This window comes from Rhinatrema bivittatum, chromosome 11, assembly GCF_901001135.1.
Source record: "Rhinatrema bivittatum chromosome 11, aRhiBiv1.1, whole genome shotgun sequence".
In the NCBI taxonomy this organism is placed as follows: domain Eukaryota; kingdom Metazoa; phylum Chordata; class Amphibia; order Gymnophiona; family Rhinatrematidae; genus Rhinatrema; species Rhinatrema bivittatum.
In genome coordinates this window covers 88,634,838-88,648,236 of record NC_042625.1, presented here as the reverse complement: position 1 = coordinate 88,648,236, position 13,399 = coordinate 88,634,838, and the positions used below count along the sequence as shown (strand labels likewise).

General features: G+C 45.4%; 1 protein-coding gene across 1 annotated transcript in view; it reads left to right on the top strand.

The window, feature by feature from the left end:
• The window catches only part of ARID1A (AT-rich interaction domain 1A), an 86,956-nt gene that overhangs the window by 29,218 nt on the left and 44,339 nt on the right, over positions 1-13,399 (top strand). Inside the window, exons 3-6 of the mRNA XM_029619245.1 lie at positions 1,423-1,908; positions 3,843-3,959; positions 12,740-12,983; positions 13,218-13,307. Coding sequence (XP_029475105.1) covers positions 1,423-1,908; positions 3,843-3,959; positions 12,740-12,983; positions 13,218-13,307 — 937 coding nt within the window. The remainder of the gene's footprint in view (positions 1-1,422; positions 1,909-3,842; positions 3,960-12,739; positions 12,984-13,217; positions 13,308-13,399) is intronic.

Below are 13,399 nucleotides of genomic sequence, written 5' to 3'. Positions count from 1 at the left end.
TAGGTTTGCTCAGTCTGAGAGCTTTGCTCTCTACATTTTAAAGCCTGCCTAGGGAGGAAGACAGTATGTTATGAAATTAGAAGCTACTTTATAACATCTCTTATTGATGAATGTTGGTACCAGCATCAGAATTGGCCAAGTCCTGATTCACTGGTACCTTTTTCTGTCAATGTTGACAGCAGAATGCCAGTATTGTGACTAAGCATCAGACTCCTAAGTGTGCCATGGGGGGGGCTATGCTGTGCACCCCAGTAATCCAACTGGGGACAGATTCCTTGCTGCACAAGATTAAAGTTTTTACAAAAATGCCAGTGGTTTTAAAAATTGTAACTGGCATATAAGTTGTATATTTTGCCCAGTGTGAATGCTAGTGCGGAGAACGTATTATAATGTGACTCTAAGCATTGGGTGTCTGGCTTAGTCTGCTTCAGTGATGTCACATCGGTGCTTTTCCACTTGGGCATTGCATCACATTCCCTCTAAATTGGTATTTACTCGGCTGCAGCCATGGAATCTGCATGTGGCTCTTAAGAGTCCCCAGTGTGCTTCCTTTATCCCACAGAAAAACACCAATAAGAACAAGAGTCTACAGTTTGAAAGAGACTTTGAAAATGAGATGGTTGAGTTGTATGCGTGTTCCAAGTCGCTGCTGCGTTTCTAAATTAAATCCATTTTACCCTTCCAGCCACTTAAAGTGGGCTATTCAGCTCCTGCTTTATTCTCCCTGCTTGTGACATGAACAGTTCCTGGCCTATTGTTTGATGTCCTGAGCACAGAGAGTCCGGCTTGAGCCAGACGGTCCATTTTTGTGTTCTACCCCACAGGAAGGGGGGGGGTGAAAAACCAGTTTGTTTGGGAAAACTGAGCAGTTGAGAGGCTGTGAAGAATATATTCATTTGGAAAGTAAACTCCTTGTTTTCCCAGTGACTTTAGCAGGGTAGAGATGATTCAAGGCCTCGGTGAAAGTGTCCGCCTACCTTTTTTTTTATAGAAGTGGCTCAGTGTGACTAGGGCAGAGCACCGCTGTGTTACTGTTTTGAAACTCTGCAGGTATTCAGGCTGCAGGACAGTCTGGGGAATGACAGATTGAGGGCCTAGGAGGAAACTGTTTTTATTTATTTTTTTGCTTGTTATGAACAGCATCGTCATTTTGGATACAAACTTTACACTTGACTTCCAGACCTGCCAAACGGATGCATGTTAGCTTTCATGAGTATGTGCCAACAGCCTTAATTTGATGTCTTGTGTCTGTATATCTGGCCAGTAAAGCACTCCCCCATTACAATGTATTGCCGAATTTGACAACACTAATGTGCCAGGCAAACTGTTAGATGCTTGGCACGCAAATATGCCTGTGCAGGAACTTTGCTTGTGAGGGTTTCAGTCGTTGTTTAATTTTGCCTTGTGTCCCCCCTTATTCAGATTCCTCCATATGGACAGCAGGGCCCCGGTGGGTATGGACAGCAGGGTCAGTCTCCCTATTACAACCAGCAAAGCCCTCATCCGCAGCAGCAACCTTCTTACACTCAGCAAGCGCCATCGCAGGCCCCTCTATCCCAGTCTCCTTATCCTCCGTCGCAAGCACCTCAGCCTCAACCTCAGCAGCTGCAGTCCTCGCAGCCTGCCTACTCCCAGCAGCAGTCCCAGGCCCCTCTTCAGCAGTCTCAGTCTCCATATACCCAGCAGCAGCAGCCGCCGCAGCAGCCCACGGCACAGCCTCCGTCTCAGCAGCAGCAGCAGCACGCACAGAGCCAGCCTCCCTACTCCCAGCAGCAGGCACCGACGCCCTACGCACAGCAGCAGCAGCCGGCGGTCCCCTCCGCCCACTCTCAGCAGTCTTCGTACCCTCAGCAGTCGCCTCAGCAGCAACAGACTGCATACTCCCAGCAACGCTTCCCACCTCCACAGGTAGGACCCGACGGCGGCCGACGCCGATCGCGTGTGGAAAGAACTTGGCAGTGGGAGGGAAGGGGGTGCTGATGCTTGCGCGATGGCAGGAGCTCTTAACGTACGTGTGGCCAGCTTTTACCCGCTGAGGCGCTGCGCTATTGTTTGGGTTTTTTTTGTAGGCCAGAACCGGTTCCTGGATTGGGAAGTCTTGACGGCAGTATCGGACAGAAGCACGTGCTGTACAGGAAGTGTCTGTCCAGACCTTCGTATTAAGGCTCACTTATTTCCATGCTGCTTCTGCGGCAGCAGCTCTCCTCCTGTGTTTCATTCTCTCTTCCTGCTTGCTTCCTCTACTTTTCTTACCATCTTGCATTTTCAGTGGGGTTTGTTTTTTTTTTAAAGACATTTTTACTTAAACTGTTAACTGTCAATGAAAGGTGCACACAGACTTTCTCGCTGTTGCTTCCTGGTGGAGACGATGGCGCGCTCAGCTTCTCCTCTCCACCCCCTCGCACCTTTCCCGGGTGCAGCGTTTTTCCTCTTCTTTGTGCCCCGTGTCTTAGGCTGCAGCTGTGGGGGGCTAAGAATATGAGCGCCCAGCTCTTATCCATGGCTGCTGCTTCTCTGCCCGTACTCGCTACCTCTTTATAAATGGGGAAGCATGAGGAGCAGGAAGAATCTGTCTCTTGCCATTAGTATCCTGCTTTGACTGCTGCAGGCCTAGGGGGTTGGGGTGAAGGGACCCCAGAAGAGCTGAAACAGTGCAACTATTTATCCTCCAGTCCCTCTCTCTCTCTCTCTCTCTCATTTTTTCCCCCCTCCTCTTCTTCTTGGGGTTCTCCCTGCCTTCTACCACAGTCTTGTGTAACGTGGCCAGTGCGATTCACACAACATCGCTATTTTGCCATCACAACCTAACCTATTTTAAAAACCTTCCACAGCTTGCCATCTGATTTGCATATTTTGTTATGCAGGAATGGTAAGAATATGCCATGTGTGTTTGGGGGTAGGATGAAAAAAAAAAATGCAATAATGTGTGTAAACATTTAGCCTGTGGTCAGCTAATAAAGAAAAGGCTTCTATGTATGACAGTGTATCAGTGCTTACAAAGCTACAATAGCCAAGTTAATGGAAAGCCAGTAGATACCAAGGAACTCGTAGGCCTGTGTTTAGATGGCTCATTCATCTTTTTAAATTCATTTTCAGAGTTTTAAATGCCTTCTCTATGAATCGAAACAGATTTTTGAATTTTCCCTCTGACCAGTGTCATTTTCACGTTACGAAACCTAACCTGCTGATTCTTAATTGCTTAATGCTGTGCATGAGGTATCTCCAGACAGTATGGACTAATTTGTGACACCGCTACAAATGTAACTTCTCTCCGGGGAAGTAATTTATAGGTACTAAAAAGAAACCACCTACAGGGTGCTTATTACTTCCTTGGGTGTATGCCAAAAGGGGGTGGTGGGAGAAGGCTGAGTGGGGGCAGGTTTGAAACTTGGGAGCAGTAATGGAATCCTTAATTTCTGCTCTTGTTGCTATTAATTCATGTCCCCGGCCCTTGGTTCACAAAGGCAGGGGTTCAGCTAGTGCAAGAATTGCTCAAATAAGAGACCATTCCATTTGGTTAACTGGACAGGTGACTGTTTTTTTAAACACCTCACCCTTACATGTGCTTTTTCTCTCATCTGACTTAAGAATATGCACTGACGCAATCTTTCAGCTTCTCTAAACTAAGGACAAAGCTAAATAGTTAGTGCACTTTGTACATCTATAAGATCATCTAGGCAGCAGTCTTTTATGGGCTCGGTGTAATAGCCTGTTCTGAATATTTTATTAGGGGAAGTTTTGGGTAGCCTTGAAAATCCAATGGTATTTTAGGGTCCATGTTGCAAATGTGTTGAGATTGTGTCTGGTCTCTGTTCACTTTTTCTTTCCTTTTTGGGTTTCAGGAGTTATCGCAGGATTCCTTTGGCTCTCAGGCATCATCAACCCCTTCAATAGCTTCCAGCAAAGGAGGACAAGACGACTTGAATCTGAGTCTTCAGACGCGTCCGTCCAGCCTGCCAGTGCGTACTGGGGACTGTGCCTCCCCCAATCTTTGTACTTATTCCAGCAACTAGGATGCCATAGGGGTCTAAGTCCCTTCCCAAAACAGTTCTCAGTAGGTACCTGTGGTGATTGGGGGGGGGGAAGGAGAGAGAATTTCCCTGGGGCACAAGGAGTGTTGGTAGGAGAAGCAGGATCTGAATCCTGCTTCCCACCTCTTATATTTATCATGTCTGAAGCACTGAGATCGCTTGCTCCGGTTTACGGGAATGTGGACAGTGTTCTGGGTATTGAGAGAAGAATAATAATGGACACTGGTGGGAGCAGTTGGCTATGTGTTTGTGGATCATTAGGCAAGGGTGAATGATTTGACAAGGTCTTGATAATTTTTACCTTTGTAATTTACCATTTCCAAGACCCTAATGGTGCGCTGGAGGTGAAGGTGGTAACTTTTTTTTTTTTCCCTCCCCCCTTTCTTTAGCTGCTTTTGTAGTAGAAATAAGTATACACTGACTTAGTATGAGGTCTTTAGGTGGGTGACAACGGGACAACTTTGGTGAATTGGCCATCAAACAGAATGATCAGTGTGGAAGGCACAAAATTAGTGGTGGAGCTGGTGTAGTCGGTTCATAAGTGTTGGGTTTTGTAGGTGAAGATGTGGTATATCTGAAATCTTAAGTAGTTTTCTGGCACACTGTAGCGGCTCCCACTAGTGATGAGGTGAAGAGATTTGTATCTTCTGTCAAAGTCTTGGGGTAAAAGTATAACCCTCTGCTGCTCAGGATCTGATTCTGCACGTGGTGGGTGTCGGGTCACTGTAGTCTACTAATGAGGGGTGGACAGGGCATTGTATGAGCGATGGGAGGAAATGCACACATGTTAAAAGGCTTGAGCTATCTTTTTCTTGCTGTCCAGGGGGTGTTGCTAGGCACTAGCATATGGGAGCCCATGTCCTGACTACAGCAGCAGCAAACTTCCTTGTCCCCATTCCAGAGGGACCAAGAGTACAAGACTTTCCCCAGTTCCTGGTACAATGCTCTGCTCTCTCCCCAATACCCAGTATGACTTGTTTTCTTCTCAGAGTCTCTGTCCTTTTATTTAAAAATGTACATACCACATCATAAGCAAAACTATTACAGTAACTTACAGTGAAAACATCCATAAATATAAAAACACCCACTCAAGCAATATTTATTTATTTATTTTTAACTTTTATATACCGATCTTCTTGCATGGGATACAAATCAAACCGGTTTACAGTGAAACAATAACCTCGCATGAGAGCGTTACATTGAATAAACTTTGAATAAAACATTAGGAATATAGAACATTAGGTAGCATTACGTTAAATTAAATAGAGAATAGGAAAGCCTTGACATGTTTCCCGAATTTTTGATCAGTTCTGACCGAACTGCAGTTGGAAACATATATTCCATAATTGTGGAGCTCTGCTAGTAAAACGCTGCAACCAAAATCCATATCCCACTGAAGGTGACAATTGAAAACTCTGCGAAGATCACAAGTCCCAACCTGGAACATACCATTCCAGCTTATACCAGTACTTCAGACCATTACGCCCCTTCCCTTCAGGTTAGTAGAGGTGGTAAAAAAAAACTGCACCAACTTCTTACTTCATGGGACCAGTCTCCTAGATCCCTGTAGATCTTGTGACTTACGCTGTGAGACAGCTTCCTCTGCCATGCAGGGCCATATCTTATAATGGCGGGGAGCAGGAGGGAGAAGAGCATAGCAGGGATAGGGGAGAGGGATGGAGGGGTGGTAGTGGTGAGAGAGCACGAGGATGCTGGATTTGGGGAGGGGAGAAGGAAGAATCTAGAGAGAATGTAAGAGGAAGGGGACAGCATAGCAGAAGGGGACAAGTGATGGGAAAAGAAGAGCAGGCAGGAAGCATAGGGAGCAAAGCAGGTGGAGGAGAGAGTATATAAAAATATTCATTGTAGAAAATGAAAGAGAAAACTGAAACAGAAGAGGTGGACACCAGAGAGAGGAAAAAAAAAATAAGGACCAGATCAGAGAATGAGACACCGAGTTGGAAAATTGTGTTGCCTGATGAAGAATATTAGTGTAAAATATTCTGGAACCAGTTCATTCTCTGACCTGCATGTGTCTTCTACATAGAATTTACATGTTGGGAGCAAGCATATTTTGTTTTCAGCTGATCTGGCTTTTTCTGGTGCATAATTCTCATCTATGCAGGACATTCTTGCCAGACAGACTACTTTTTTGTTTGTATTTAATTTTTGGTTCAGATTTGCTCAAGAAAAATATAGTAATTTTATTATCCAGGAATCTAGGAGCACCTCTCCAAACACCCCCCCCCCCCCCAAAAAAAAAACAAAAACAAAAACACAACAAACAAATAAAAATAGCAGCAAAAGCTTCATCTCACATTGTCCCTCAGTCTCTGAATAGGCACTCCCTGGCACTGTCCCAGCTCCCATTCTCCTCTGCTTCCTGGTACCCATACCCAATTTTAACCTGGCCAGGCCCTCAACCTCTGAACCAGCTAGATATGGATCCGGGAGGGGCAGAGCCCCACACACCCCAAGGAGCTTCTGCTGGCAAAGCAGTCTGCAGCTGGAAACCTGTGTGGGGAAAGACAGCAAACCATTCTCATCTGCAACCTGAAGCCGTCAGGCAGCCAGTAGAGGCTGGCAGGGGGAGGTGATGTGATTGTCAAGTTTAATTATGAAATTCTCCCAGGGGAGGAGGGGGTAGGGTGGGCGGCACAGATGGGCCCAAGCCCCGAATCTTTTAAGTACCTAGCAATGCTTTTGCTGTTGTCCTTGTGTTACCCTTGTCGTGTGGGTGGCGTTTGGTATTTCCCCCCAGGTTTTTAGGAGTGAAGGGTGGAGTTTAAAACTGATTTGTGCTCTGAAAGTGAGAGATGCGATAAACGGAAATATACAGCCACACAACTGCATCTCTCTCTCGGGGAGCTTCAAGGGAAATGTGTATATAAGACTTAATGGGGAACGGGAAAGAACCCTTCTATGCACACTTTCCCTGCTCCGAGGGGTAGGTGGGGATCCTGGTTAAAAAGAAAAAAAAAAACAAAACCCCGGTTGCGCGGTGCCTTGCCCAGCATCCCCTCCCCCTCTCAGCGCGTTGGGCGCTCCTTAGCCGAGCTGCCTCCTTGCTGTCAGAATGTTTGCTGCGGAGTCACGTGACGGGTCACATGCTTTCGCTGGGGAGCAGCGAATTCTTGTAAGCTGTGTTCAGCTTGTGTTCAATAACCTTCCTGCTTGCACTGAGGCACGATTGTGTAACATCAGTTTTGGCTAGGTTATCTTCCCCCCTCCCCCACATACACACACCCCGTGTGTTTTGGGGGTACTTCTCTTGAGCTTCTGCAGCTTTTCCTTTTTTTTTTTTTTTCTTCCTCTTCGTTCGGAGCTGAAAGTATAACCTGGTATTTAGAAGGAAATTCCCCGCCCCCATACCAGCCATGGCAGCTCTGAGCTGCATTGAACCTTGTGCACTCAGTGTAGCTTTCTGCCAAGGACAGCCAATCAGCTTGCGCCGTATAAATCAGGCTGCTGGGAGCTGTGCAGGCAGTTTGCTTTGCCTGCACTTCGTGCTGGAGCCTGTGTTTGCAGCAGATTGCTGTTATGCTGGTTCCCGGGCCCGTTTCCTGTTTCTATTCTAGTCGCTGGTGGATCAGGTCTGCTTCCTGCCTGTATGTATTAAGCAGCTTCCCGGGCCTGGCTGCTTTTCACTAGATTAATTCGTAATTCTCTTGTCTTTATGCACAATTTCACTGGAAAACCGATATTAAAAAAAAATGTTAAACTCCTAATGTCACGCAGTATCTCTGAGAAACTAGTCATTGGTGCCTTGGGACATTTCCCTGGCCCTAGACAAATCTGTCACGGGTTGCTTTCTGCCAGAAGGGAGGAGACTATCTGTAATCTGAAAAGGACTGACTTCACTGTGCTGTAGGTCTTGTGGAGCTGGTTATAGTAGGCTTGGCTCCTTTTTTTTTTTTTTTTTTTTATTTATTTAAAAAGTTCCCTATTGGCCTGTGTTCTGCCTGTTCTTGCATCGGTGTCCTTTTTCAGATCCAAATCATTGATCATAACTGCTTTGTGTGTGGGCATAGACGCTGCCTGTCTTTCCAGTGTCTTTTTTCCTTCTAACCTGCTTCAGATAAACTGGAAGTTGAGCCCATATGTGGTGCTTTGAGTGTGTGTGGGCTCAGGGGAGGATAGGGCGTTCTTGTCTTCCCTTCTCCTCCTCCTCTTCTTTTTTTTTTTTTTTTTTTAGTGGATGTGATGAGAACATTTGTCTGCTTTTGAAGTGGATTTTTACCATGCATTTATTGAATGAGTATAAGTGCTGTTTAAAAAAAAAAACACAAACACTGCAGATTGTTGGTCTGAATTTTACTACTGTTTAAGTTTTGGCCTTTTTGTACAGGAATGAGGGTTTAGGAAGCCACTGAGTTTTCTGAAATGGGAAATAAAATAATATTTGGATTTAGATTAGATTTAGGGGTGGGTTTTTTATTTTTGTTGGTTTTTTTTTTTTTAATATATTCCTCTTTTCACTTTTTTCAGCACTTCAAAGCGGATTTACAATTTGGTACTATAGGTATTTCCCTATCCCCAGAGGGCTTACAATCTAAGGTTGCTGAACTAATCTACTTGGATATGTAGAAATGAAGGTCAGGAAACAGCTGTAGATAAAACTATTTTATTGGAGTAAATACGTTTTGAGCAGCTTTCAAGAATTACATCAGGTCAGTGCAGCAATGGGGAGAAACCAGTTTGCTAGTAATTGACTACTCTAGCGACCTCTGACTTCTGGGGCTAGTAATCGGCATGGGTTGACATGTGGAATAGGTTACCATGGCAATGCTTTTCCTCATTTGTTTATACTTGGGAGGGGTGGGGGGTGGAACCATGGCAGAAGAAACTTCAGTTTCCCGTTTTGAAGTGCTGCAAAGTGACTCTCCGGATTGGGACAGGGAATGCTGTAGTGGTGATGGATTGGCCAGTAGTAAAATACAGAATATTCTCTAGAATACCTGAACTTCCCAGTATTGTTGTAAAATTCAAGTGGCCTTTTATTTTAAGATGGACACAATTGCACCACAATAGCTCAGTTGTCCTCTTACAGTTACTGACATGTTAGGTTTTTTGGAATGTTTAATAACAAAATTGGAGAGCAGTATGATCTGTTATGATTGTGACTTAATGCACACAGCACAAATGTTTGCATTTGTCCTGGGCTATCACAGCTGTACCATCTTCAGTTTGCAAAATATTAGTTTTGCCTGTTCTCGTGGCTACCATCCCCTGATCTCATGCCTCTAGTCTGTTTTCTTTATTTTCTGAAGAGATTTTATTTCTTGTATCCTTCATATTTTTTCCATAGATAGAGTTGCTAACTTGATGGCACAGCTGCAGCTTTTAACATCTCCAAGGTTATTTTTCAGCCAGGTGTACTGTATTTATATTTTAGGAAGTATGGATTTAAATGCTAATAAACACAGTGGTATCCCGATTTACCTGTGGTAGGGACAGGCCTGGCTAAGGAAGTGCTTTGCAGTATTTTATAAATGCCTGTTTCTAAAAAAAAAAGAAACCAAGGAATACTGCTATAATGTTGTTGCCCTTGACTGCTGATTTATGTTTAAGGATTATTTTGGTAGTACTGCTGTAGAATGAAGGGCTACTGAGCATGCTGGTAGTTTTCAGATAGTGGGGCTTCATTATGGCCTGGCGGTCTGTCATGCTTTAATAATTAAGAGTGCAAGGAGGGGATTTGGTATCTGCTCAAAGTAGCATGAGAAATGGCTCCCAAAGAATATTTGTCTCTGTAGAGACAGTAAGCAATTGTTCATTCTTGGGACACAGAAGAGTATCGCAAGCATATTAAGGCTGCGTTTGTGGGGTGGGAAGAGTCAGACAAGGGGGACAAAGCAATCTTAAGCAGTACTGGGAAAAGATGTCACCCTTTTATAGAATGCTTGGTTTGTTTTTTTCCCTGCTTTTTTTGCGGGTGATGGAAAGCTGATGGCGTGAGTGGGGAGAGTGCCTTGTGAGAAGGCGACATTACCTTTTGGGGAAGGGGTCTCGGCGGGGGTAGGGCAGACTGTACTGAAGCAGTAGATGTGATTAAAGCTCTTGGTGAGCAGATCTGTAGGAGTAGAATATTGACCTGTGAAAAATCAATGGCTGCTGCTGCTACTGCAACAGCCCAGATGCTGTTGCAGTTTTCCTGTACCAAGGGCAGAACCCCCAACATCTACACCTGCCTTCCCCCATGCTCAGTGGTGACTCTTGTCCTCAACCAAATAGTAGCAATTCTCTCCAGTCCCCTTAGAAATATTGGCGGAATGAATTTGAATAAAAGGTTAATATGGTTCTGCAGTGGGAGTGTAATTTATCTTCCCGTAGCTGGAGAGCTCCTCCCTTCCAGTCCCTGCAGCCGGAGCCAGCCAGCTTCTGCTCGCCTGTCTGAAGGGAGCCGGCAAGGCTGAGCTGGCTAAATTGCTCTTTACTCTTAGAAGCCCCTGTGGGGTGTTCTCTGGACATACACTAGTCACTCTGCTGGGGATGGTAAAACACTAGAGAAACAGGTCACAAAGGCACATCCTCAACTCTCTCTCTCTTCTTTTTCTGCACTTTTTATGTAAGATTTTTCCTGTCTGGGTGAATGGTGTGCTCCCATTTTCTCTACGGGTGGCTGTGAATTCTGATGATCTGGGGAAGGAGGTGAGATGGATTGCTCCAGGTTTTGAAAAACTGATTTTTATCCCTTTTACGGTGGACATTTAATGGGGAAGGGGGCTGGGAATTAGAGGATCGTGAAGGGGGTGGCACAAAGGCCCACTGCTAACTGAAGCCAATCTGCTTTAGTATGTCCTCTGATACAGAACTACATAAGTGATAGGGCTGTCCCAAGTCCACATGCAGGACTGCAGCAACTGGAATGATTCTATTCTGCTAGTTATTTTCTTTTTCTTTTTTGTTATACAGAGCTAGGTAGTTGGATACATGGTTAGTGAGAACAGACCATAACACTTGGGTGTAACTATTTTGCCCACCCTCCTTGTTTGGTGGACAGCCAAATCCTTAACCAGAATCTGGACACGGAGGCCAACATCTGCCATTTTTCATTTGCCCTAGTTATGCTGTAGACAGCCACTTCTCCCAGTCTTTTGTATAACGATTATTGGGGAGTATTGATCACCCACAGGGGTCTAGCCCTCTGATAACATGCACAAGTTTTGAAGTCCAACAGACTAGGCTGGCTTGGTGTTGAGGAAAGACTATTCTTATCACAAATTGTTAGGGGGTGCGGGACAGGCTTTAACCTGATGGATAGGATGTTTATCCAGTGCACGTTATAATTGGTTTAAGTTCTTACCTGTTTTCATCGATCTTACAAGGCACTTGAACTGTTACGGAGTAATCTGTCAGTTTTTTAGTTTGTCTCTTTCCACTATACAGACTTAAAGTGCGTGCAAAACGTCTTTTAACTCTTTAGTTTCACCAGGAAATAAAACTCATTGTAGCAGAGGACTTGACCTGGCCCTGAGTGGTGCACAGAGCCACTGTTCTCCTGCTGTAGGAGAGATTGGGTGGGGCCAGGAGCAGATGGCCCATGGAAATGGGAACTGTTGGGTCTTTTTAAGACTGGTGCTGGTCAGATCAGGTTTCCCCTCTCTTCCTCCTTCCCTTTTCATGGTAGAACGTGTGACTTTCCAGTCCTGGTTTTGTTGTGGTGTGAACTGAAGGTGTTGGCTGCAGAGTTGCACTTTTTGTCTGGAACCTTGACAGACCCAACTCGGCATTGCTTCTCACGGGGCAGCTAGTCCTGGGAACCCATGCAGACTTCTGCGATCGCGTCGCATCCCAGAACACCACCGGGCAGCGTTCTCAAGCCGAGAAACGGAGGCTACAGAGAAGAAGCCAGCCTGGTGTGCGAGCTCCTGTGGAAAAGGCTTGGAGGCTTTCCAGTTTGTCTGATCTGCATGGCAGATAAGCAATAAAATACATCAAAGCACATTGGGAACACGTGGGGAAGTTTCTCCACATCCTGGCACCCATTCTCTGAGCAGAGCTGGCGAAGAAGCTCTCACGGCCGAGCCACACAGCCTCACTGGATTGCTATAAGTAGGAACACAGGGATAGGAAGAAGCCTGGTTTATAGAACTTGGGTTTGCACTAGTGGTGTGCTGTACCTGAGAGTTTTGAAGCTCAGTTTTGTTTAGATGGCTTTGAATGTTCATGCATGAGAAAATATGTGGTTAAAAGCAATGGGTTCCAGGTAATGTCTTCTCTGGTTAGTAGTCATGAAAGGATGGTCAGAGCACTTAGTTTGGTTCGAAGTGTCTATGTCTTAGTTTTCTCCGGCATTGGAAGTTGCTCAGCTAACTCTAGCATTGGTGCTTTCTCGTTTTCATGATATGAAAACGAATTTTGGCTGCACTGTTTTGTGGAAGTTCCTGGGTTAGGCTGAGCTCCTTGTCGCTGTATACAAATACCATCTGGTGGTTTCATTCCTCTTAGCATTATGGAAATTTATAGTTAGGACAACTTTTTTTTTTTTTTTTTTTTTTTTTTTTAGTGGTCTTTTTAAAACTTCTACCTGCTTGATGCTAATGTCTGTGCATAGAGAGTTTACCACTGTGACACTGATTTGGTGATAGAACACACAGAGAACCCAGTAGTGGATCCTGAGTCTACAAAGCAGAGATGGATGTGCTGCACTTAAAAAGGTTTCCTTGGAAAGGTAATGTTCGTGTTTCTTTCACTGTCTCTTGCAGGACCTGTCGGGTTCAATTGATGATTTGCCCATGGGTACAGAAGGAGCCCTGAGCCCTGGCGTGAGCACATCAGGGATTTCCAGCAGCCAGGGAGAGCAGAGTAACCCAGCCCAGTCTCCCTTTTCTCCTCATACCTCCCCCCACTTACCCGGAATTCGTGGACCCTCTCCTTCCCCTGTAGGATCTCCTGCCAGCGTTGTTGCCCAGTCTCGTTCTGGACCCCTCTCTCCGGCCACAGTGCCAGGTAAGTAGCTCGTTCCGGACTGCAGCCTCTGATAGAGCTGTCAGAGCAGCCGTGTAGGACATGCATGCTTGTTGTGTGAGTGCCTCCGAGTATGTTAATGTGCTATGTATGTATCTTCTAATAGGGTAGCCCCCAAGCTTGTTAAACTCTGGATGTGAAATTTAGTGATGGTTGGTACATAGCCCCTTAAGTGATGACATGGTGTAGTAAATAAGCATCCTTTCCATGGCATAGGCAACCAGATGCCACCTCGACCACCAAGCGGCCAGTCTGACAGCATCATGCATCCTTCCATGAATCAGTCTAGCTTGGGCCAGGATAGAGGTGAGTACATGCCTATCTGTAATATAGTGTATTGCAGTTATGCGCAAAGCTGCTTGACCTTCCCCTTTCTAAGCTGACTCAACTGTTGGTCT